The 26,057-nt window shown below is 53.7% G+C and overlaps 1 protein-coding gene across 2 annotated transcripts in view; it reads right to left on the bottom strand.

Moving 5' to 3' along the window:
* Nucleotides 1–1,797: 1,797 nt before the first annotated feature.
* LOC140455223 (dynein axonemal heavy chain 6-like) overlaps nt 1,798–26,057 on the bottom strand; it is a 36,300-nt gene continuing 12,040 nt past the window's right edge. The window contains exons 4-9 of one of the 2 annotated variants that reach the window (XM_072549948.1): nt 24,500–24,696; nt 18,053–18,165; nt 17,091–17,203; nt 8,579–8,736; nt 3,214–3,402; nt 1,798–2,634 (exon numbers count right to left, since the gene is read on the bottom strand). In XM_072549948.1, coding sequence (XP_072406049.1) covers nt 2,437–2,634; nt 3,214–3,402; nt 8,579–8,736; nt 17,091–17,203; nt 18,053–18,165; nt 24,500–24,696 — 968 coding nt within the window. In that variant the 3' untranslated portion in view covers nt 1,798–2,436. The remainder of the gene's footprint in view (nt 2,635–3,213; nt 3,403–8,578; nt 8,737–17,090; nt 17,204–18,052; nt 18,166–24,499; nt 24,697–26,057) is intronic. The other variant, XM_072549955.1, reaches the window with a different exon arrangement.

Raw genomic sequence — 26,057 nt, forward strand, 5'->3', positions numbered from 1 at the left:
TAATATCTCTGTTATCACCATCAGACTGACAATCTGTGTAATGTCTCTGTTATCACCATCAGACCGACAATCTGTGTAATGTCTCTGTTATCCCTCTCAGACTGACAATCTGTGTAATGTCTCTGTTAACACTCTCAGACTGACAATCTGTGTAATGTCTCTGTTATCACTGTCTGACTGACAATCTGTGTAATGTCTGTGTTATCACCATCAGACTGACAATCTGTGTAATGTCTCTGTTATCACCATCAGACCGACAATCTGTGTAATGTCTCTGTTATCACACTCAGACTGACAATCTGTGTAATGTCTCTGTTATCACCATCAGACTGACAATCTGTGTAATGTCTCTGTTATCACCATCAGACTGACAATCTGTGTAATGTCTCTGTTATCACTGTCTGACTGACAATCTGTGTCATGTCTCTGTTATCCCTCTCAGACTGACAATTTGTGTAATGTCTCTGTTATCACCATCAGACAGACAATCTGTGTAATGTCTCTGTTATCACCATCAGACTGACAATCTGTGTCATGTCTCTGTTATCACCATCAGACAGACAATCTGTGTAATGTCTCTGTTATCACCATCAGACTGACAATCTCTGTAATGTCTGTGTTATCACCATCAGACTGACAATCTGTGTAATGTCTCTGTTATCACCATCAGACTGACAATCTGTGTAATGTCTCTGTTATCCCTCTCAGACAGACAATCTGTGTAATGTCTCTGTTATCCCTCTCAGACTGACAATCTGTGTAATGTCTCTGTTATCACCATCAGACTGACAATCTGTGTAATGTCTCTGTTATCACTCTCAGACTGACAATCTGTGTAATGTCTCCGTTATCACCATCAGACTGACAATCTGTGTAATGTCTCTGTTATCACCATCAGACTGACAATCTGTGTAATGTCTCTGTTATCCCTCTCAGACTGACAATCTGTGTAATGTCTCTGTTATCACACTTAGACTGACAATGTGTGTAATGTCTCTGTTATCACCATCAGACTGACATTCTGTGTAATGTCTCTGTTATCACCATCAGACTGACAATCCGTGTAATGTCTCTGTTATCACTCTCAGACTGACAATCTGTGTAATATCTCTGTTATCACTCTCAGACTGACAATCTGTGTAATGTCTCTGTTATCAGCATCAGACCGACAATCTGTGTAATGACTCTGTTATCACACTCTGACTGACAATCTGTGTAATGTCTGTGTTATCATTCTCAGACTGACAATCTGTGTAATGTCTCTGTTATCACCATCAGACTGACAATCTGTGTAATGTCTCTGTTATCCCTCTCAATCTGTGTCATGTCTCTGTTATCACCATCAGACTGACAATCTGTGTAATGTCTCTGTTATCCCTCTCAGACTGACAATCTGTGTAATGTCTCTGTTATCACCATCAGACCGACAATCTGTGTCATGTCTCTGTTATCACCATCAGACTGACAATCTGTGTCATGTCTCTGTTGTCACCATCAGACCGACAATCTGTGTCATGTCTCTGTTATCACCATCAGACTGACAATCTGTGTCATGTCTCTGTTATCACCATCAGACTGACAATCTGTGTCATGTCTCTGTTATCACCATCAGACCGACAATCTGTGTCATGTCTCTGTTATCACCATCAGACTGACAATCTGTGGATTATGTGTCTGTTAGCACTGTCAGACTGACTGTCTCTGGGATTACAGCCCTTTCCTGATTGTCCTGCTGTTTTTGGACAGGATGCCATTCCGAATGAGGTGTGGGAAACAAACTTGAAAGTGAGTCAGGCAGAATTGAGAAATCACTGTAATTTATTGAATCCGTTTGAACGCTGCCCAACTCTTGGTAATATATTGACCTCTGTGACCCCACGTTGACCTCTGTGACCCCACGTTGAGAGCTCCTGGCACTGGCTCGATCTTGGGTCCGGAGAAAGATTGAACCCATTTGTCTGAGTATCACACGTCCAGCTCCCTTTCCACATCGTGTTCTTGCAGCCAATGCCAGTCCCATCTCTGCAGACAGCCCGTTATCTCTGTGAGTGCCATGTTGGTTTCTGAATGTCTGCGTTATCCCAGATTCCTGATTATCAACGGGGGTGGAATATTGGGACTCTGGGATAGGGCTGAGACTGGGAAACTCGGAATCAAATTCCGAGTTAGCATTGGGTTGGGAAACTGGGCATCACTGGGGTTCTGGGATTGTGCTGAGATTAGGAAACTGTGCGTGAAGTGTTGAAATCCCAGATTGAATTGGGATGAGTAAATGGGATTGGAGTCTGATATGTCCAGGGCTTGGGTCTGGTGAGAAAACGGGAATAAATGAGAGGGTAATAATGGAACGTGGGGATGGGGAGAGTGGTAAAGTGGGCAGGAGAGGGAGTTGAGGTTGGATTGTGAACTCCTGTTCTACAGGAAGGTGCCGTGGTGTCAGTCGTCCAGTTGGCACAACAGTGCTACTCCCCGGGTGACCCAGTAACTGGCAGCAACATGTGTGGGCAGATTGACGGGAATGACGAAGTTGGTGGAATGTCCGGTGGATGTGAGTGTTCCTGCCCGTTGGGAGGTCCGATACAAGGGGCACTCATAAACCCTCTTCCCAGGGAGCTCTGCCGACATCCGGTCAACCTGAAATCAGACAAACTGCGATCAGCCCACACTCAGGGTCATGGAACCTTCATCAACACATTGTTATACTTCACCCCTCCAAACCCTCCGAGGGAGCCTCCTCCAAACCCTCCGAGGGAGCCTCCTCCAAACCCTCCGAGGGAGCCTCCTCCAAACCCTCCGAGGGAGCCTCCTCCAAACCCTCCGAGGGAGCCTCCTCCAAACCCTCCGAGGGAGCCTCCTGCAAACCCTCCGAGGGAGCCTCCTCCAAACCCTCCCAGGGAGGCTCCTCCAAACCCTCCGAGGGAGCCTCCTCCAAACCCTCCAAGGGACTCCCCTCCGAGGGACTCCCCTCAGACTCCCCTCTGAGGGACTCCCCAGAGACTCCCCTGTGAGGGACTCCCCTCAGACTCCCCTCCAAGGGACCCCCCTCAGACTCCCCTCTGAGGGACTCCCCTCAGACTCCCCTCCGAGGGACCCCCCTCAGACTCCCCCTCTGTGGGACCCCCCTCCGAGGGGCTCTGTGTTGGGTCTGTCCTGAGGCCCTCTTGGTACACGATAAACAATGGAGATTGACCCAAAGGGAAGGATGACCCTCACCTGGACGGGGAGGAAGAGAATCTCCGGCATTTCCGAATATCGCTGACCCACACTGGAATCCTGCAGCACCTGGTTCTCATGGTCCCAGCAGGCGCCATCCAAATACAGGCCCAAAAGGAAAGCCCCATTGTCAGGGGGGGCAGGGTGGTGGGTACGGGCACGTTCAGGGTCAGGGTCAGGGTCAGGGTGCTGTGACAAAACCACATCAAAGGGAATCAGACAGCAGTGCGAGGGCCCCATTACTCTTCCCAGTAACCCCTGACCCCTACTCTGGGTAAACGCCCTTACCCTGCCCAGTAACCCCTGACCCCTACTCTGGGTAAACGCCCTTACCCTGCCCAGTAACCCCTGACCCCCAACCTGGGTAAATGCCCTTACCTTGCCCTGTAACCCCTGACGGGGTAAAAACAATAACTGCAGATGCTGAAAACCAGATTCTGTATTAGTGGTGCTGGAAGAGCACAGCAGTTCAGGCAGCATCCAACAAGCAGCGAAATCAACGTTTCGGGCAAAAGCCCTTCATCAGGAATAAAGGCAGTGAGCCTGAAGCGTGGAGAGATAAGCTAGAGGAGGGTGGGGACGGGGAGAAAGTAGCAGAGAGTACAATGGGTGAGTGGGGGAGGGGATGAAGGTGATGGGTCAAGGAGGAGAGGGTGGAGTGGATAGGTGGAAAAGGAGATAGGCGGGTCGGACAAGTCCGGACAAGTCATGGGGACAGTTACTGAGCTGGAAGTTTAGAACTAGGGTGAGGTGGGGGAAAGGGAAATGAGGAAGCTGTTGAAGTCCACATTGATGCCCTGGGGTTGAAGTGTTCCGAGGCGGAAGATGAGGCGTTCTTCCTCCAGGCGTCTGGTGGTGAGGGAGCGGTGGTGAAGGAGGCCCAGGACCTCCATGTCCTCGGCAGAGTGGGAGGGGGAGTTGAAATGTTGGGCCACGGGGCGGTGTGGTTGATTGGTGCGGGTGTCCCGGAGATGTTCCCTAAAGCGCTCTGCTAGGAGGTGCCCAGTCTCCCCAATGTAGAGGAGACTGCATCGGGAGCAACGGATACAATAAATGATATTAGTGGATATGCAAGTAAAACTTTGATGGATGTGGAAGGCTCCTTTAGGGCCTTGGATAGAGGTGAGGGAGGAGGTGTGGGCGCAGGTTTTACAGTTCCTGCGGTGGCAGGGGAAAGTGCCAGTATGGGAGGGTGGTCGTAGGGGGGTGTGGACCTGACCAGGTAGTCACGGAGGGAACGGTCTTTGCGGAAGGTGGAAAGGGGTGGGGAGGGAAATATATCCCTGGTGGTGGGGTCTGTTTGGAGGTGGCAGAAATATCGGCGGATGATTTGGTTGATGCGAAGGTTGTCTGGACCCCAGCTATGCCTGTCTCTTTGTTGGCTATGTAGAACAGTTCTTCCTCCGTTACATTGATGACTGCATTGGCGCCACCTCGTGCTCCCGCGAGGAGGTTGAGCAATTCATCAACTTCACCAACACTTTCCACCCTGACCTTAAATTTACCAGGACCATCTCTGACACCTCCCTCCCCTTCCTGGACCTCTCCATCTCCATTAATGACGACCAACTTGACACTGACATTTTTTACAAACCCACTGACTCCCATCGCTACCTGGATTACACCTCTTCCCACCCTACCTCTTGCAAAAATGCCATCCCGTATTCCCAATTTCTCCGCCTCCGCCGTATCTGCTCCCAGGAGGATCAGTTCCACCACAGAACACACCAGATGGTCTCCTTCTTTAGAGACCGCAATTTCCCTTCCCACGTGGTTAAAGATGCCCTCCAACGCATCTCGTCCACATCCCGCACCTCCGCCCTCAGACCCCACCCCTCCAACCATAACAAGGACAGAACCCCCCTGGTGCTCACCTTCCACCCTACCAACCTTCGCATAAACCAAATCATCTGTCGACATTTCCGACACCTCCAAACAGACCCCATCACCAGGGATATATTTCCCTCTCCACCCCTTTCCGCCTTCCGCAAAGACCGTTCCCTCTGCGACTACCTGGTCAGGTCCACACCCCCCTACGACCCACCCTCCCATCCTGGCACTTTCCCCTGCCACCACAGGAACTGTAAAACCCACACCTCCTCCCTCACCTCTATCCAAGGCCCTAAAGGAGCCTTCCACATCCATCAAAGTTTTACTTGCACATCCACCAATATCATTTATTGTATCCGTTGCTCCCGATGCAGTCTCCTCTACATTGGGGAGACTGGGCGCCTCCTAGCAGAGCGCTTTAGGGAACATCTCCGGGGCACCCGCACCAATCAACCACACCACCCCGTGGCCCAACATTTCAACTCTCCCTCCCACTCTACCGAGGACATGGAGGTCCTGGGCCTCCTTCACCGCCGCTCCTTCACCACCAGACGCCTGGAGGAAGAACGCCTCATCTTCCGCCTCGGAACACTTCAACCCCAGGGCATCAATGTGGACTTCAACAGTTTCCTCATTTCCTCTTCCCCCACCTCACCCTAGTTTCAAACTTCCAGCTCAGTTACTGTCCCCTTGACTTGTCCGGACTTGTCCGACCTACCTATCTCCTTTTCCACCTATCCACTCCACCCTCTCCTCCTTGACCCATCACCTTCATCCCCTCCCCCACTCACCCATTGTACTCTATGCTACTCTCTCCCCACCCCCACCCTCCTCTAGCTTATCTCTCCACACTTCAGGCTCACTGGCTTTATTCCTGATGAAGGGCTTTTGCCCAAAACGTCGATTTCGCTGCTCGTTGGATGCTGCCTGAACTGCTGTGCTCTTCCAGCACCACTAATCCTGTAACCCCTGACCCCTGCCCTGGGTAAACACACTCACCCTGCCCAGTAACCCCGATCCCTACCCTGGGTAAACACTTGCACCCTGAAGGACTCTGTATACTCCCCGTGTCTGTCCCCTGAGTTCACTCTGTCCCCCCAGGACACTGTATACTCCCCGTGTCTGTTCCCTGGGTTCACTCTCCCCCCCAGGACACTGTATACTCCCCGTGTCTGTCCCCTGAGGTCACTCTGTCCCCCGAGGACACTGTATACTCCCCGTGTCTGTCCCCTGGGTTCACTCTCCCCCCCAGGACACTGTATACTTCACGTATCTGTCCCCTGGGTTCACTCTCCCCCCAGGGACACTGTATACTCCCCGTGTATGTCCCCTGGGTTCACTCTTCCCCCCCCCTCCCCCCAGGACACTGTATACTCCCCGTGTATGTCCCCTGAGTTCACTCTCCCCCCCAGGACACTGTATACTTCCCGTGTATGTCCCCTGGGTTCACTCTGTCCCCCCTCAGGACACTGTATACTCCCCGTGTATGTCCCCTGGGTTCACTCTGTCCCCCCAGGACACTGTATACTCCCCGTGTCTGTCCCCTGGGTTCACTCTCCCCCCCAGGACACTGTATACTCCCCGTGTCTGTCCCCTGGGTTCACTCTGCCCCCCCAGGACACTGTATTCTCCCCGTGTCTATCCCCTGGGTTCACTCTCCCCCCCAGGACACTGTATACTCCCCGTGTCTGCCCCTGGGTTCACTCTCCCCCCCAGGACACTGTATACTCCCCGTGTATGTCCCCTGGGTTCACTCTCCCCCCCCCCTCCCCCGAGGACACTGTATACTCCCCGTGTCTGTCCCCTGGGTTCACTCTGTCCCCCGAGGACACTGTATACTCCCCGTGTCTGTCCCCTGGGTTCACTCTCCCCCCCAGGACACTGTATACTTCACGTATCTGTCCCCTGGGTTCACTCTCCCCCCAGGGACACTGTATACTCCCCGTGTATGTCCCCTGGGTTCACTCTTCCGCCCCCCTACCCCCAGGACACTGTATACTCCCCGTGTATGTCCCCTGAGTTCACTCTCCCCCCCAGGACACTGTATACTTCCCGTGTATGTCCCCTGGGTTCACTCTGTCCCCCCTCAGGACACTGTATACTCCCCGTGTATGTCCCCTGGGTTCACTCTGTCCCCCCAGGACACTGTATACTCCCCGTGTCTGTCCCCTGGGTTCACTCTCCCCCCCAGGACACTGTATACTCCCCGTGTCTGTCCCCTGGGTTCACTCTCCCCCCCAGGACACTGTATACTCCCCGTGTCTATCCCCTGGGTTCACTCTCCCCCCCCAGGACACTGTATACTCCCCGTGTCTATCCCCTGGGTTCACTCTCCCCCCCAGGACACTGTATACTCCCCGTGTCTGCCCCTGGGTTCACTCTCCCCCCCAGGACACTGTATACTCCCCGTGTATGTCCCCTGGGTTCACTCTCCCCCCCCCTCCCCCCAGGACACTGTATACTCCCCGTGTCTGTCCCCTGGGTTCACTCTCCCCCCCCCCCCTCCCCCCAGGACACTGTATACTCCCCATGTCTGTCCCCTGAGTTCACTCTCACCCCCAGGACACTGTATACTCCCCGTGTCTGTCCCCTGGGTTCACTCACCCCCCCCAGGACACTGTATACTCCCCGTGTCTGTCCCCTGGGTTCACTCTGTCCCCCAGGACACTGTATACTCCCCGTGTCTGTCCCCTGGGTTCACTCTCCCCCCCAGGACACTGTATACTCCCCGTGTCTGTCCCCTGGGTTTTGTCTCCCCCCCCAGGACACTGTATACTCCCCGTGTCTCTCCCCTGGGTTGACTCTCCCCCCCCAGTACACTGTATACTCCCGGTGTCTCTCCCCTGGGTTCACTCTCCCCCCCCAGTACACTGTATACTCCCGGTGTCTCTCCCCTGGGTTCACTCTGTCCCCCAGGACACTGTATACTCCCCGTGTCTGTCCCCTGGGTTCACTCTCCCCCCCAGGACACTGTATACTCCCCATGTCTGTCCCCTGGGTTTTGTCTCCCCCCCAGGACACTGTATACTCCCCGTGTCTGTCCCCTGGGTTTTGTCTCCCCCTCCCCAGGACACTGTATACTCCCCGTGTCTGTCCCCTGGGTTTTGTCTCCCCCCCCCAGGACACTGTATACTCCCCGTGTCTCTCCCCTGGGTTCACTCTCCCCCCCCAGTACACTGTATACTCCCGGTGTCTCTCCCCTGGGTTCACTCTCCCCCCCCAGTACACTGTATACTCCCGGTGTCTCTCCCCTGGGTTCACTCTCCCCCCCCCAGGACCCTCTATACTCCCGGTGTCTCTCCCCTGGGTTCACTCTCCCCCCCAGGACACTGTATACTCCCCATGTCTGTCCCTTGGGTTCACTCTCCCCCCCCCAGGACACTGTATACTCCCCGTGTCTGTCCCCTGGGTTCACTCTCCCCCCCAGGACACTGTATACTCCCCGTGTCTCTCCCCTGGGTTGACTCTCCCCCCCAGTAGTCTCCTGATCCTTCCCCATGTTGACCCTTGTCTCGGTTTTTCCCAGAATATTCACCTTGAAGGCTTGCAGCCAGATGTTGGATTGGTGTTTGCGGACACTGAAGAACTCTTTGGTTAGTTTGGTGAAAGGCTGGACGTGGAACTCGAAGGTGACATTATCCACGGAGAGGCTGTTTTTGCGAGCATGGTTCTGTAACAGAGCTGTCAGGAGTCCTGCAGTGGAACACGGGGCCTCTGTTACAAACCAGAGGATCAACCTCATCTTCATCACCACGATCCCCCGAGGAGAGCTCAAATCCCAAACTCCCGGAGTGAAACCTCATCAGGGAGTCAATCAGATATTACCCTCAGTTATTGTCTGACTGAGTGAGCTGGGAAAATCCAGGAGGGCAGCTGGGGAGAGTGAAAGGGGGATCGTTGGGGGATCCACTCACTCCCACCGATTCATTGGGGAACAGGGCTTCGTCACCAAGGGACTGGAACATGTCCTCACCACCCAACTCCCGGGGGACCAGTACAGGTGCTCAGTCAGTGAGGGACAAGTACAGGCGCCCAGTCAGTGAGGGACAAGTACAGGCGCTCAGTCAGTGAGGGACCAGAACAGGTGCTCAGTCAGTGAGGGACCAGTACAGGCACTCAGTCAGTGAGGGACCAGTACAGGCGCTCAGTCAGTTAGGGACCAGTACAGGTGCTCAGTCAGTTAGGGACCAGTACAGGTGCTCAGTCAGTGAGGGAACAGTATAGGCGCTCAGTCTGTGAGGGATCAGTACAGGCGCTCAGTCTGTGAGGGACTAGTACAGGCGCTCAGTCTGTGAGGGATCAGTACAGGCACTCAGTCTGTGAGGGACCAGTACAGGTGCTCATTCAGTGAGAGACCAGTACAGGTGCTCAGTCTGTGAGGGACCAGTACATGTGCTCAGTCTGTGAGGGACCAGAACAGGGGCTCAATCTCTGAGGGACTAGTACAGGCGCTCAGTCTGTGAGGGACCAGTACACGTGCTCAGTCTGTGAGGGACCAGAACAGGGGCTCAGTCTCTGAGGGATCAGTACAGGCACTCAGTCTGTGAGGGACCAGTACAGGTGCTCAGTCAGTGAGGGACCAGAACAGGGGCTCAGTCAGTGAGGGACCAGAACAGGGGCTCAGTCTCTGAGGGACCAGTAGAGGTGCTCAGTCTGTGAGGGATCAGTACAGGCACTCAGTTTGTGAGGGACCAGTACAGGTGCTCAGTCTGTGAGGGACCAGTACAGGTGCTCAGTCTGTGAGGGACCAGAACAGGGGCTCAGTCTCTGAGGGACCAGTACAGGCCTCCAGTCTGTGAGGGACCAGTACAGGTGCTCACTCTGTGAGGGACAAGTACAGGTGCTCAGTCTGTGAGGGCCCAGAACAGGGGCTCAGTCTGTGAGGGACCAGAACAGGGGCTCAGTCTCTGAGGGACCAGTACAGGTGCTCACTCTGTGAGGGACCAGTACAGGTGCTCAGTCTGTCTGGGACAAGTACAGGTGCTCAGTCTGAGAGGGACCAGTACAGGGGCTCAGTCTGAGAGGGACCAGTACAGGGGCTCAGTCTGTGAGGGACCAGTACAGGTGCTCAGTCAGTGAGAGACCAGTACAGGTGCTCAGTCAGTGAGGGACCAGAACAGGTGCTCAGTCTGTGAGGGATCAGTACAGGCACTCAGTCTGTGAGGGACCAGTACAGGTGCTCAGTCTGTGAGGGACCAGTACAGGCGCTCAGTCTGTGAGGGACCAGTACAGGTGCTCACTCTGTGAGGGACCAGTACAGGTGCTCAGTCTGTGAGGGACCAGAACAGGGGCTCAGTCTCTGAGGGACCAGTACAGGCGTCCAGTCTGTGAGGGACCAGTACAGGTGCTCAGTCTGTGTGGGACAAGTACAGGCGCTCAGTCAGTGAGGGACCAGTACAGATGTTCACTCTATGCATGACGCGTACAGGTGCTCAGTCTGTGAGGGACCAGTACAGGCACTCAGTTTCTGAGGGACCAGTACAGGTGCTCAGTGAGTGAGGGACCAGTACAGGTGCTCAGTCAGTGAGGGACCAGTACAGGTGCTCAGTCTGTGAGGGAACAGTACAGGCGCTCAGTCAGTGAGGGACCAGTACAGATGTTCACTCTATGCATGACGCGTACAGGTGCTCAGTCTGTGAGGGACCAGTACAGGCACTCAGTTTCTGAGGGACTAGTACAGGTGCTCAGTGAGTGAGGGACCAGTACAGGTGCTCAGTGAGTGAGGGACCAGTACAGGCGCTCAGTCTGTGAGGGACCAGTACAGGTGCTCAGTCTGTGAGGGATCAGTACAGGCACTCAGTTTGTGAGGGACCAGTACAGGTGCTCAGTCTGTGAGGGACCAGTACAGGTGCTCAGTCTGTGAGGGACCAGAACAGGGGCTCAGTCTCTGAGGGACCAGTACAGGCCTCCAGTCTGTGAGGGACCAGTACAGGTGCTCACTCTGTGAGGGACAAGTACAGGTGCTCAGTCTGTGAGGGCCCAGAACAGGGGCTCAGTCTGTGAGGGACCAGAACAGGGGCTCAGTCTCTGAGGGACCAGTACAGGTGCTCACTCTGTGAGGGACCAGTACAGGTGCTCAGTCTGTCTGGGACAAGTACAGGTGCTCAGTCTGAGAGGGACCAGTACAGGGGCTCAGTCTGAGAGGGACCAGTACAGGGGCTCAGTCTGTGAGGGACCAGTACAGGTGCTCAGTCAGTGAGAGACCAGTACAGGTGCTCAGTCAGTGAGGGACCAGAACAGGTGCTCAGTCTGTGAGGGACCAGTACAGGTGCTCAGTCAGTGAGAGACCAGTACAGGTGCTCAGTCTGTGAGGGACCAGTACAGGTGCTCAGTCTGTGAGGGACCAGTACAGGCGCTCAGTCTGTGAGGGACCAGTACAGGTGCTCACTCTGTGAGGGACCAGTACAGGTGCTCAGTCTGTGAGGGACCAGAACAGGGGCTCAGTCTCTGAGGGACCAGGACAGGTGCTCAGTCAGTGAGGGACCAGTACAGGTGCTCAGTCTGTGTGGGACAAGTACAGGCGCTCAGTCAGTGAGGGACCAGTACAGATGTTCACTCTATGCATGACGCGTACAGGTGCTCAGTCTGTGAGGGACCAGTACAGGCACTCAGTTTCTGAGGGACCAGTACAGGTGCTCAGTGAGTGAGGGACCAGTACAGGTGCTCAGTCAGTGAGGGACCAGTACAGGTGCTCAGTCTGTGAGGGAACAGTACAGGCGCTCAGTCAGTGAGGGACCAGTACAGATGTTCACTCTATGCATGACGCGTACAGGTGCTCAGTCTGTGAGGGACCAGTACAGGCACTCAGTTTCTGAGGGACTAGTACAGGTGCTCAGTGAGTGAGGGACCAGTACAGGTGCTCAGTGAGTGAGGGACCAGTACAGGCGCTCAGTCTGTGAGGGACCAGTACAGGTGCTCAGTCAGTGAGGGACCAGAACAGGGGCTCAGTCTCTGAGGGACCAGTAGAGGTGCTCAGTCTGTGAGGGATCAGTACAGGCACTCAGTTTGTGAGGGACCAGTACAGGTGCTCAGTCTGTGAGGGACCAGTACAGGTGCTCAGTCAGTGAGGGACCAGTACAGGTGCTCAGTCTGTGTGGGACAAGTACAGGCGCTCAGTCAGTGAGGGACCAGTACAGATGTTCACTCTATGCATGACGCGTACAGGTGCTCAGTCTGTGAGGGACCAGTACAGGCACTCAGTTTCTGAGGGACCAGTACAGGTGCTCAGTGAGTGAGGGACCAGTACAGGTGCTCAGTCAGTGAGGGACCAGTACAGGTGCTCAGTCTGTGAGGGACCAGTACAGGTGCTCAGTCTGTGAGGGAACAGTACAGGCGCTCAGTCAGTGAGGGACCAGTACAGATGTTCACTCTATGCATGACGCGTACAGGTGCTCAGTCTGTGAGGGACCAGTACAGGCACTCAGTTTCTGAGGGACTAGTACAGGTGCTCAGTGAGTGATGGACCAGTACAGGTGCTCAGTCAGTGAGGGACCAGTACAGGTGCTCAGTGAGTGAGGGACCAGTACAGGTGCTCAGTCTGTGAGGGACCAGTACAGGTGCTCAGTCAGTGAGGGAGCAGTATAGGGGCTCAGTCTGTGAGGGACCAGTACAGGTGCACAGTGAGTGAGGGACCAGTACAGGTGCTCAGTGAGTGAGGGACCAGTACAGGCGCTCAGTCAGTGAGGGACCAGTACAGGTGCTCAGTCAGTGAGGGACCAGTATAGGGGCTCAGTCTGTGAGGGACCAGTACAGGTGCTCAGTCTGTGAGGGAACAGTACAGGCGCTCAGTCTGTGAGGGAACAGTACAGGCGCTCAGTCAGTGAGGGACCAGTACAGATGTTGACTCTATGCATGACGCGTACAGGTGCTCAGTCTGTGAGGGACCAGTACAGGCACTCAGTTTCTGAGGGACCAGTACAGGTGCTCAGTGAGTGAGGGACCAGTACAGGTGCTCAGTCAGTGAGGGTCCAGTACAGGTGCTCAGTCTGTGAGGGAACAGTACAGGCGCTCAGTCAGTGAGGGACCAGTACAGATGTTCACTCTATGCATGACGCGTACAGGTGCTCAGTCTGTGAGGGACCAGTACAGGCACTCAGTTTCTGAGGGACCAGTACAGGTGCTCAGTGAGTGAGGGACCAGTACAGGTGCTCAGTCAGTGAGGGACCAGTACAGGCGCTCAGTCAGTGAGGGACCAGTACAGGCACTCAGTTTGTGAGGGACCAGTACAGGTGCTCAGTGAGTGAGGGACCAGTACAGGTGCTCAGTCTGTGAGGGAACAGTACAGGCGCTCAGTCTGTGAGGGAACAGTACAGGCGCTCAGTCAGTGTGGGACCAGTACAGATTTTCACTCTCTGCATGACGCGTACAGGTGCTCAGTCTGTGAGGGACCAGTACAGGCACTCAGTTTCTGAGGGACCAGTACAGGTGCTCAGTGAGTGAGGGACCAGTACAGGTGCTCAGTCAGTGAGGGACCAGTACAGGTGCTCAGTCTGTGAGGGAGCAGTACAGGCACTCAGTTTGTGAGGGACCAGTACAGGTGCTCAGTCTGTGAGGGACCAGTACAGGTGCTCAGTCCGTGAGGGACCAGAACAGGTGCTCAGTCAGTGAGGGACCAGTACAGGTGCTCAGTCTGTGAGGGACCAGTACAGGTGCTCAGTCAGTGAGGGACCAGTACAGGTGCTCAGTCGGTGAGGGACCAGTACAGGTGCTCAGTCGGTGAGGGACCAGTACAGGTGCTCAGTCTGTGAGGGACCAGTACAGGTGCTCAGTCAGTGAGAGACCAGTACAGGTGCTCAGTCGGTGAGGGACCAGTACAGACGCTCAGTCAGAGAGGGACCAGTACAGGTGCTCAGTCAGAGAGGGACCAGTACAGGGGCTCAGTCTGTGAGGGACCAGTACAGGTGCTCAGTCTGTGAGGGACTAGTACAGGTGCTCAGTCTGTGAGGGACTAGTACAGGTGCTCAGTCATTGAGGGACCAGTATAGGAGCTCAGTCTGTGAGGGACCAGTACAGGTGCTCAGTCGGTGAGGGACCAGTACAGGCGCTTGGTCTGTGAGGGAACAGTATAGGCGCTCAGTCTGTGAGGGACCAGAACAGGTGATCAGTCTGTGAGGGACTAGTACAGGCGCTCAGTCTGTAATGGATCAGTACAGATGCTCAGTCAGTGAGGGACCAGTACAGGTGCTCAGTGAGTGAGGGACCAGTACAGGCGCTCAGTCAGTGAGGGACTAGTACAGGCGCTCAGTCTGTGAGGGATCAGTACAGTTGCTCAGTCAGTGAGGGACCAGTACAGGTGCTCAGTGAGTGAGGGACCAGTACAGGCGCTCAGTCAGTGAGGGACCAGTAGAGGTGCTCAGTCTGTGAGGGATCAGTACAGGCACTCAGTTTGTGAGGGACCAGTACAGATGCTCAGTCAGTGAGGGACCAGTACAGGTGCTCAGTCTGTGAGGGACCAGTACAGGCGCTCAGTCAGTGAGGGACCAGTACAGGTGCTCAGTCTGTGAGGGACCAGTACAGGCACTCAGTCTGTGAGGGACCAGTACAGGCACTCAGTCTGTGAGGGACCAGTACAGGTGCTCAGTCTGTGAGGGACCAGAACAGGGGCTCAGTCTCTGAGGGACCAGTACAGGCGTCCAGTCTGTGAGGGACCAGTACAGGTGCTCAGTCTGTGTGGGACAAGTACAGGTGCTCAGTCTGTGAGGGACCAGTACAGGCACTCAGTTTCTGAGGGACCAGTACAGGTGCTCAGTGAGTGAGGGACCAGTACAGGTGCTCAGTCAGTGAGGGTCCAGTACAGGTGCTCAGTCTGTGAGGGAACAGTACAGGCGCTCAGTCAGTGAGGGACCAGTACAGATGTTCACTCTATGCATGACGCATACAGGTGCTCAGTCTGTGAGGGAACAGTACAGGCGCTCAGTCTGTGAGGGAACAGTACAGGCGCTCAGTCAGTGAGGGACCAGTACAGATGTTCACTCTATGCATGACGCGTACAGGTGCTCAGTCTGTGAGGGACCAGTACAGGCACTCAGTTTCTGAGGGACCAGTACAGGTGCTCAGTGAGTGAGGGACCAGTACAGGTGCTCAGTCAGTGAGGGACCAGTACAGGTGCTCAGTCTGTGAGGGACCAGTACAGGTGCTCAGTCAGTGAGGGACCAGTACTGGTGCTCAGTCTGTGAGGGAACAGTACAGGTGCTCAGTCTGTGAGGGATCAGTACAGGTGCTCAGTCTGTGAGGGATCAGTACAGGTGTTCATTCTGTGAGGGATCAGTACGGGTGCTCAGTCTGTGTGGGATCAGTACAGGCGCTTGGTCTGTGAGGGAACACTAAGGCGCTCAGTCTGTGAGGGATCAGTACAGGTGCTCACTCTGTGAGGGACCAGTACAGGTGCTCAGTCTGTGCGGTAACAGTACAGGTGCGAAGCCAGTGAAGGACCAGTACAGGCATCAATTTGTGAGGCACCAGTACAGGCGCTTGTTCTGTGAGGGACCCGTACGGGTTCTCAGTTTCTGAGGGACCAGTACAGGCGCTCAGTCTGTGAGGGACCAGTACAGGTGCGAAGTCCGTGAGAAACCAGTACAGGTGTTCCGTGTGTGATGGACCAGTACATGTGCTGAGCCTCTGAGAGACCAGTACAGGCACTCAGTTTGTGAGGAACCAGTAAAGATGTCCAGTCTGTGAGGGACCAGTACGGGTGCTCCGTATGTGAGAGACCACTACAGGCGCTCAGTGTGTGAGGGACCAGTACAGGTGCTCAATCTGTGCGGTAATAGTACAGGTGCAAAGTCAATGAGGGACCAGTACAGGTTCTCAGTCTCTGAGGGACCAGTACTGGTGCTCAGATTGTGAGGGACCAGTACAGGCGCAGTCTGTGAGGGACCAGTACTGGTGCTCAGTTTGTGAGGGACCAGTACAGGCACTCAATCTGTGAGGGACCAGTACAGATGCTCAATCTGTGAGGGACCAGTATGGGTGGTCAGTCTGTGAGGGACCAGTACAGGTGCTCAGCCTGTGAGGGACCATTATGGGTGGTCAGTCTGTGAGGGACCAGTACAGGTGCTCCATGTGTAATGGACCAGTACAGGTGCTCCGTATATGAGGGACCATTACAGGTGCTTAGTCTGTGAGGGATCAATACAGGCAGTCAGTCTGTGAGGGACCAGTACAGGTGCTCAGTCTGTGAGGGATCAGTACAGGTAGTCAGTCTGTGAGGGACCAGTACAAGTGCTCAGCCTGTGCAGTAACATTACAGGTTGTCAGTCGGTGAGGGACCAGTACAGGTGCTCAGTCCGTGAGAGATCAGGACAGGCGCTCAGTCTGTGTGGGCCAGTACAGGTGCTCAGTCTGTGAGGGACTGGTACAGGCGTTCAGTCTGTGAGGGACCAGTATGGGTGCTCAGTCTGTGAGGGACCAGTACAGGTACTCAGTCTGTGAGGGACCAGAACAGGTGCTCAGTCTGTGAGGGACCAGTACAGACGCTCAGTCTGTGAGGGACCAGTACAGGTGCTCAGTCAGTGAGGGAGCAGTACAGATGTTCACTCTATGCATGACGCGTACAGGTGCTCAGTCTGTGAGGGACCAGTACAGGCACTCAGTTTCTGAGGGACCAGTACAGGTGCTCAGTGAGTGAGGGACCAGTACAGGTGCTCAGTCAGTGAGGGACCAGTACAGGTGCTCAGTCTGTGAGGGACCAGTACAGGCACTCAGTTTGTGAGGGACCAGTACAGGTGCTCAGTCTGTGAGGGACCAGTACAGGTGCTCAGTCTGTGAGGGAGCAGTACAGGTGTTCACTCTATGAGGGACCACTACAGGCGCTCAGTGTGTGAGGGACCAGTACAGACGCTCAGTGTGTGAGGGACCAGTACAGGCGCTCAGTGTGTGAGGGACCAGTACAGGTGTTCACTCTATGAGGGACCACTACAGGCGCTCAGTGTGTGAGGGACCAGTACAGGCGCTCAGTGTGTGAGGGACCAGTACAGGCGCTCAGTGTGTGAGGGACCAGTACAGGTGTTCACTCTGTGGTGGACCAGTACAGGCCCTTGGTAACGTACCTTGTGGGAAGAAGAATGCAGATAGCCAGAAGGAATACGGTTCTGGGGAGTCAATCTCCTGAAGCTGACTGGCCTTTCTCGGGGTTAGTTTCAGTGTTTTCCCGGGGGAGATCCTGTGGAGCATGAAGAGGTGGATGCGGTTAAATACAGGAGGTGCGCGAAGCCCGGTATCCTTAGGGTACAAAGTAGCAACCAGAACAAATGGGATTTACATTTCAGGGTGGAGAAATTTGGATCAGATATGGGAGAGAAACCAGGGGATCAGGGAGATGGGGATCGGATAGTGGAGTAATCACTGGGGATCAAGGAGATGGGGATCTGGAGGATAGGGATCTGGGGGATGGGGATCAGGGGGATGGGGATCAGGGGGATGGGGATCTGGGGGATGGGGATCAGGGAGATGGGGATCAGGGAGATGGGGATCAGGGGGATGGGGATCAGGGGGATGGGGATCAGGGGGATGGGGATCAGGGGGATGGGGATCAGGGGGATGGGGATCTGGGGGGTGGGGATCTGGGGGATGGGGATCTGGGGGATGGGGATCTGGGGGATGGGGATCAGGGGGATGGGGATCTGGGAGATGGGGATCAGGGGGATGGGGATCAGGGGGATGGGGATCAGGGGGATGGGGATCTGGGGGGTGGGGATCTGGGGGTTGGGGATCTGGGGGATGGGGATCAGGGAGATGGGGATCTGGGAGATGGGGATCTGGGGGATGGGGATCTGGGGGATGGGGATCAGGGAGATGGGGATCTGGGGGATGGGGATCTGGGGGATGGGGATCTGGGGGATGGGGATCAGGGGGATGGGGATCTGGGAGATGGGGATCAGGGGGATGGGGATCAGGGGGATGGGGATCAGGGGGATGGGGATCTGGGAGATGGGGATCTGGGGGATGGGGATCTGGGGGATGGGGATCAGGGAGATGGGGATCTGGGGGATGGGGATCTGGCTGTGTGTACCTTTTCTGAGCAATTGCAGTAAATTGCCTTGACCAGGTCCTGAAGAAGTTCACCCGCTCAGCCAGGTCATCAATCCAGGAGGCCAGAGGTTTGCAGGATTCATAGGAATGTTGCTGTATGGGAAGAGAAATGAACTCACACCCAAACGGGAAGCATTACTCCAAACAAATCTGCCCCTTCCTATCCTATCAATGTTTGTGTTGTCGGGGAAGGTGTCCATTGCCACCATCCAGGCCAAACCCTTCCGTTAATTCAACCAAACTCCCAGAAAAGCTTCCCCCAGCTCAGAATCTGTCAAACCATGATTGTCAGAGTACTCCCCAAATTTCACTATTTAGAGAGAAAATCGCTCCAAAAGACAACATTAAACAACAACTATTTCCAACTCCATGTCTCCCTCTTTCTAAGGTCTTGTTATCTCCCTCCCACTCTCTAACAATCTGCCAATCCAATAAAGCCCCTGCTACATTTGCAGCTAATCAATTTCCGAAACCATCTCGGATGTCGATCTTCCCCTGTTTGGAGAGTCCCCTGGGATCGTCTACGGTCACCTGCTACAAAGATGTTCCATATGATAAAGGTACCTTTGGTCGAGAGTGTTTTCAATAGCAGTTTCTCTCTCTCTCTCTCTCTTTCCCGAGATGGATCTCTCTCCCTGGCTAACTCTCAAAACGCTGGGTTTTTTCATACCCCAATCAGCGGATCGTTTGATTGGTTCAATGTTGTTACAACAGTAAAATTCAAATTCGATTGGGTTTTTCAATCCTGGGGCATAATTTAAACTGATTGGGTGAAATTTAAAGTGTTGTGGAAACAGCTGAATGTTCCATATTTTCAGGTTTGCAGTGTCCTCTGAGACTGCTCGTCAGTCACACGACAGGTACCTGTAACATCTCAGTATAAAACAGTTTTCAGGGTACAGCACACACCTCCAAGTTCAGAACATCGTTCGACTCATTAGGTGCACACCAACTTTCGGACCCTATCCCTGTCACAGTCATTTCCCATGGCTAACCCACACTTCTTAGGACTGGGCAGGAAACTGGAGCATCCAGAGGAAATCCACACAGACACAGGGAGAAGATGCAAACTCCACACCTGCGGCTGGAGTCGAAGCTGGGTCTTTCACACAGTAAGATAGCAGTGCTAACAACAGCTCCAGCAGGTACATACCTGGGTGGCACACACTCCTACACAGCTGACATGTCCTGAGGTACACCTTATGATTCCAAGATTCCAAGCCCGTTGAAATCTGGGCTACACTTCCTGTAATGTCCATGAGAGTCTCGCAGATTCTCATCGCTGGGCAAAGAATGGGCAGTATTGTGCCACCATCCCATCTCATTCAGGGAGTCATATAGTCTTCAGCCAAGGCCAGCAAGGGAAGGCCTCATCCTCCAGGAACCAGCCTCTGGAGGTAACAGGCTCCCTGAACAGATTGGAATATGAGAGCACTCGAGAAAAAACCGCATCATGGCAGCTTCAGGTGGTGAAGATGGAGTGTGGCTGTTGATCGCGGTGATGGAAGTGCCCTTTACGCCACGGTACAATGGGACTCTGACTGGCATGTGTGGGCAAGCACCAGGAGGACACCACTGAGGGTCCTGACTTCACCACAGATCCCATCACCGGGGAAACACAGGGATAGAACATAGAACATAGAACAGTACAGCACAGAACAGGCCCTTCAGCCCACGATGTTGTGCCGACCACTGATCCTCATGTATGCACCCTCAAATTTCTGTGATCATATGTATGTCGAGGAGTCTCTTAAATGTCCCCAATGACCCTGCCTCCACAACTGCTGCTGGCAACGCATTCCATGCTCTCACAACTCTCTGTGTAAAGAACCCACCTCTGACATCCCCTCTATACTTTCCTCCAACCAGCTTAAAACTATGACCCCTCGTGTTAGCCATTTCTGCCCTGGGAAATAGTCTCTGGCTATTGACTCTATCTATGCCTCTCATTATCTTGTATACCTCAATTAGGTCCCCTCTTCTCCTCCTTTTCTCCAATGAGAAAAATCCGAGCTCAGTCAACCTCTCTCCTTATAAGATAAGCCCTCCAGTCCAGGCAGCATCCTGGTAAACCTCCTCTGAACCCTCTCCAATGCATCCACATCTTTCCTATAATAGGGTGACCAGAACTGGACACAGTATTCCAAGTGCGGTCTAACCAAAGTTTTATAGAGCTGCAACAAGATCTCACGACTCTTAAACTCAGTCCCCCTGTTAATGAAAGCCAAAACACCATATGCTTTCTTAACAACCCTGTCCACTTGGGTGGCCATTTTAAGTGGATCTATGTACCTGCACCCCAAGATCCCTCTGTTCCTCCACACTGCCAAGAATCCTATCCTTAATCCTGTACTCAGCTTTCAAATTCGACCTTCCAAAATGCATCATCTCACATTTATCCAGGTTGAACTCCATCTGCCACCTCTCAGCCCATCTCTGCATCCTATCAATGTCCCGCTGCAGCCTACAACAGCCCTCTATACTGTTAACGACACCTCCAACCTTTGTGTCATCTGCAAACTTGCTGACCCATCCTTCAATTCCCTCATCCAAGTCATTAATAAAAATTACAAACCCTTGTAAAAATTACAAAGGGATGTGGGGGTGTGATCTGGCACAGACCGCAGTGGTAACAGCCCTAACACTGTCGTGAGTTGACCATTTCGAGATCCTCTGCAGGTCCCCATTGGCGTCTTGGTAGGAGCTGGTCACATTCCAGTTCACTTGGGCCAGTAACAATGTCCCTGAACATCCTCAGTCTGGAGCCCTCCGTGATGCAGAGGAAATGATTGATTGTGGTCCTCCTGTCCACCAGGGGAGGACACCTCCAGCTGCTGCTAGGCGTGTTGGGGTGGGGGGGGGGGTTGTTGCTGGTCCACATCTTGCTGGTCTTTCCTATCTCTACACCTTCACTGCTTTGTAAGGTCCCAATGGGAACCCCTGCAGTGACTGGATCCATCAATCAGACTGGGTCAGGACAGCTCCTCAGTGATGGGAACAGTCAATATTCCCAGGCCTCCCAAACGATGGCCTGGCATGGTCCTCGATACTCTGGGACATGGAGCATGGAGCACTCCAACAAGGCCACCCAGGGAGAAGCTGCCAGTTTAACTTGGACAGTGTTCCTTATTGCAAGGAGACCGTGCCAATAATGTCGCAGGGTGAGCGTATGACAGTCCGAGTCCTGTCCGAACACTCTTCCCAGCCCCAGGAAAGACATCGTTGTGTAAAAGCAGCCCAAGGTATGAGGGAATTACTTGGTGTGCCTGTGCAGCCAGTTGGTTCTCCCGGGTTTTTGTGACCGTTGGGGGGGTGGGGGGGTTGGGGGGGGGGATTGGGGGGGGCGGTGGGGGTGCTGCTTTGATCGTCGCCTGGACTTTGTGCTGCTTCACTGAGGCTCGTTTCATTCGTTCACAGGATGAAGGTGTCACTGGCCGGGCCAGCGTTTATTGCCCATCACTAGTTGCCCAGGGGGGGCAGCGATGGGTCAGCCCCATCGCTGTGGGTCTGGAGACGAGGGAAGGTTAGCAGATTCCCACCCTAAAGGACATTAGTGAAGCTGATGGGGTTTTCCTTCCACTCTTAATTCCAGATTTTAAAATTAAATTGAATTCCAATTCCACCATCAGCCAGGGCAGGGATTTGAGCCACGGTCCTCGGGTTGAACAGTCCAGTGATAATACCACAGGCCACCAGCTCCTGGGTGAGTAAGGCATCCCCTAGACTCGGATACCCCTGACTGTGTGTACGGAGTACCCCAGACAAACAGCCCGAGCCTTGATTGAAAGCTACTCCCAGTGACTGTGTGCTCTGACGATGGGGCCTGGTGTTGAAGGTGGAGAGCCCCAGTGAGTCTGGGCGACTGGGAAACCACCGATTGATGAAGTGAGATAGTGTGTGATTGTGATTCATGTTGTTGTCGGTGAATCCATGCAAGGAGACCACCCAGTGCCCACTCACTGGAATCCTGGCTCACCCTTTCACCTTCAGTAGGGAACATCAGAGCGTTTCGGTTTCACGTCAAGGAGCTAGTCCCTGGCTAACTTTCTCACCGTCCCCCTTGCTATTCAGTTCTTGGAAGATGTGGCGCAAACATTTTGAAAAGACAGACAGAATTCTAAGCGGAGAATGTGAAGGTGCAAGTGAACAGCAGGAGATGAGTGAGAAAGGAACAGGAAGTCCGATGAGTCTGGCAGTAAATGAGGAAAGACAAGAATTCAGAAGCACTGGTGGGTGTTGTGGATAGAATTACAGAGTGGCTGCAGTACACAAGGAGGTCACTGTGTGCTGTCATGTCCTCGTGTCTCTCTGGACTGAGATCCAGCTGCAGTACATTCCTGCTGTGACCCTACTACCTTACGATGATGACCCAGCTCCCCCCCCACTCACTCTCTGACAGTGTCGTTGAATCTGGCTCCAGCCTTCTCTCAGACAGCGAGCTGCAGATGCTAACGTCTCCTTCCAGCCGGCTCTGCTATTCATGGCAGATTGGATTGCAAACACAAATCCAGGTCGCTCCCTTTCACCCTTCCTTTGCTCACCCAGAATCTCTCGCGATCTGCCTGAAAACTGGTCAGCAGCTGTGCTCCACGTCTCCATGACCCTCAGACTCTGCTTCCAATGTCATTTCAGGACAACACTCTGACAGAGAAATAAAATCACTCTCTTTATCTTAAACATACTTATTTCTGGCTTCTCCCTTATCTATATCTCCATCTATATCCTGTCAGGATGATAGGCTTCAGTCAAGTTCAATCCCGGTCTGTCCAACAGTTGCATGTTACTGTTTCACCAACCTTACTCCTGTTAGATTGCTATGGAGAAGGTTTCCCTGTGTCTCCACTAGTCTGCCAGTGTGGTTTAGGAGTTGGTTATCTCGATCACCAATTCCCTGTGTGGTTTAGGAGTTGGTTATAGAACATAGAACATAGAACATAGAAGAATACAGCGCAGTACAGGCCCTTCGGCCCTCGATGTTGCGCCGATCCAAGCCCACCTAACCTACACTAACCCACTATCCTCCATATACCTATCCAATGCCCGCTTAAATACCCATAAAGAGGGAGAGTCCACTACTGCTACAGGCAGGGCATTCCATGAGCTTACGACTCGCTGAGTGAAGAACCTACCCCTAACATCAGTCCTATATCTATCTCGATCTCCAATTCCCTGTGTGGTTTAGGAGTTGGTTATCTCGATCACCAATTCCCTGTGTGGTTTAGGAGTTGGTTATCTCGATCACCAATTCACTGTGTGGTTTAGGAGTTGGTTATCTCGATCACCAATTCCCTGTGTGGTTTCGGAGTTGGTTATCTCGATCTCCAATTCCCTGTGTGGTTTAGGAGTTGATTATCTCGATCACCAATTCCCTGTGTGGTTTAGGAGTTGGTTATCTCGATCACCAATTCCCTGTGTGGTTTAGGAGTTGATTATCTCGATCACCAATTCCCTGTATGGTTTAGGAGTTGACTATCTCGATCACCAATTCCCTGTATGGTTTAGGAGTTGGTTATCTCGATCACCAATTCCCTGTGTGGTTTAGGAGTTGGTTATCTCGATCTCCAATTCCCTGTGTGGTTTAGGAGTTGGTTATCTCGATCTCCAATTCCCTGTATGGTTTAGGAGTTGATTATCTCGATCACCAATTCCCTGTGTGGTTTAGGAGTTGGTTATCTCGATCTCCAATTCCCTGTGTGGTTTAGGAGTTGATTATCTCGATCACCAATTCTCTGTGTGGTTTAGGAGTTGGTTATCTCGATCTCCAATTCCCTGTGTGGTTTAGGAGTTGGTTATCTCGATCTCCAATTCCCTGTGTGGTTTAGGAGTTGGTTATCTCGATCTCCAATTCCCTGTGTGGTTTAGGAGTTGGTTATCTCGATCACCAATTCCCTGTGTGGTTTAGGAGTTGATTATCTCGATCACCAATTCCCTGTATGGTTTAGGAGTTGGTTATCTCGATCACCAATTCCCTGTATGGTTTAGGAGTTGATTATCTCGATCACCAATTCCCTGTGTGGTTTAGGAGTTGGTTATCTCGATCACCAATTCCCTGTGTGGTTTAGGAGTTGATTATCTCGATCACCAATTCCCTGTATGGTTTAGGAGTTGGTTATCTCGATCTCCAATTCCCTGTGTGGTTTAGGAGTTGGTTATCTCGATCACCAATTCCCTGTATGGTTTAGGAGTTGGTTATCTCGATCACCAATTCCCTGTGTGGTTTAGGAGTTGGTTATCTCGATCTCCAATTCCCTGTGTGGTTTAGGAGTTGGTTATCTCGATCACCAATTCCCTGTGTGGTTTAGGATTTGGTTATCTCGATCTCCAATTCCCTGTGTGGTTTAGGAGTTGGTTATCTCGATCACCAATTCCCTGTATGGTTTCCAGCCTTTCGGGATTGACTAAGACAGAGCAATAGACAATGAAGTACCTGCCAAAGTTTCGGCATCTTCATACTGAGAAAGGAATTGTAGGTTTCCTCAAGAGTGTCTGTCAGGATCATCTGTCCCTTCACGACGAGGCAGAGGGAGTGCAGTGAGGAACAAACCACTGAGAGCAGCCGATTAAATCGAGAGATCTCCTGCCGCAGGATGACCAGCAGTGCGGAGTTTACCAAGGAATCATAGCCTGGGGAAGAGGAGGCAGCAACAGAGTCAAACTGGTGGCATTGGGCGCAGGGGGCAGCTGGTGAACACTGATCGGGCATCAAGCTGGTCAGATGGTTCCATTGGGTCTAGTCAGGAGGATGTGCAGGAAGAGTGGGAGTGAGAGCCAGCCAGGGACATTCACACCAACAGGATGGGGACAGGGGGATGGGTGGGGGACGGAGGGATTCTGCAGGCGAAGAATAGCTCCAATTCTCCACATATCCTGCCTGTCCATCTCACCCTGTATGTCCCTCACCCCCTGCCCATCCCTCCCTGTACCACCCTCACCCCCTGCCCATCTCCCCCTGTACCACCCTCACCCCCTGTCCATCCCTCCCTCTACCACCCTCACCCCCTGCCCATCCCTCCCTGTATGTCCCTCACCCCCTGCCCATCCCTCCCTCTACCACCCCCACCCCCTGCCCATCTCCCCCTGTACCACCCTCACCCCCTGCCCATCCCTCCCTCTACCACCCTCACCTCCTGCCCATCTCCCCCTGTACCACCCTCATCTCTGAGGGAGTGCCGCACTGTCACAGGGTCAGTACTGAGGGAGTGTCGCACTGTCGGAGGGTCAGTACTGAGGGAGTGCTGCACTGTCGGAGGGTCAGTACTGAGGGAGTGTCGCACTGTCAGAGGGTCAGTACTGAGGGAGTGCCGCACTGTTGGAGGGTCAGTACTGAGGGAGTGCTGCACTGTCAGAGGGTCAGTACTGAGGGAGTGCCGCACTGTCAGAGGGTCAGTACTGAGGGAGTGCCGCACTGTCACAGGGTCAGTGCTGAGGGAGTGCCGCACTGTCAGAGGGTCAGTACTGAGGGAGTGCTGCACTGTCGGAGGGTCAGTACGAGGGAGTGCCGCACTGTCAGAGGGTCAGTACTGAGGGAGTGCCGCACTGTCAGAGGGTCAGTGCTGAGGGAGTGGTGCACTGTCAGAGGGTCAGTACTGAGGGAGTCCCGCACTGTCAGAGGGTCAGTACAGAGGGAGTGCCGCACTGTCAGAGGGTCAGTACTGAGGGAGTCCCGCACTGTCAGAGGGTCAGTACAGAGGGAGTGCCGCACTGTCAGAGGGTCAGTACAGAGGGAGTGCCGCACTGTCAGAGGGTCAGTGCTGAGGGAGTGCTGCACTGTCAGAGGGTCAGTACTGAGGGAGTGCTGCACTGTCAGAGGGTCAGTGCTGAGGGAGTGCCGCACTGTCAGAGGGTCAGTACTGAGGGAGTGCCACACTGTCGGAGGGTCAGTACTGAGGGAGTGCCGCACTGTCAGAGGGTCAGTACTGAGGGAGTGCCGCACTGTCGGAGGGTCAGTACTGAGGGAGTGCCGCACTGTCGGAGGGTCAGTACAG

Source organism: Chiloscyllium punctatum, chromosome 3, assembly GCF_047496795.1.
Source record: "Chiloscyllium punctatum isolate Juve2018m chromosome 3, sChiPun1.3, whole genome shotgun sequence".
NCBI classification, from domain to species: domain Eukaryota; kingdom Metazoa; phylum Chordata; class Chondrichthyes; order Orectolobiformes; family Hemiscylliidae; genus Chiloscyllium; species Chiloscyllium punctatum.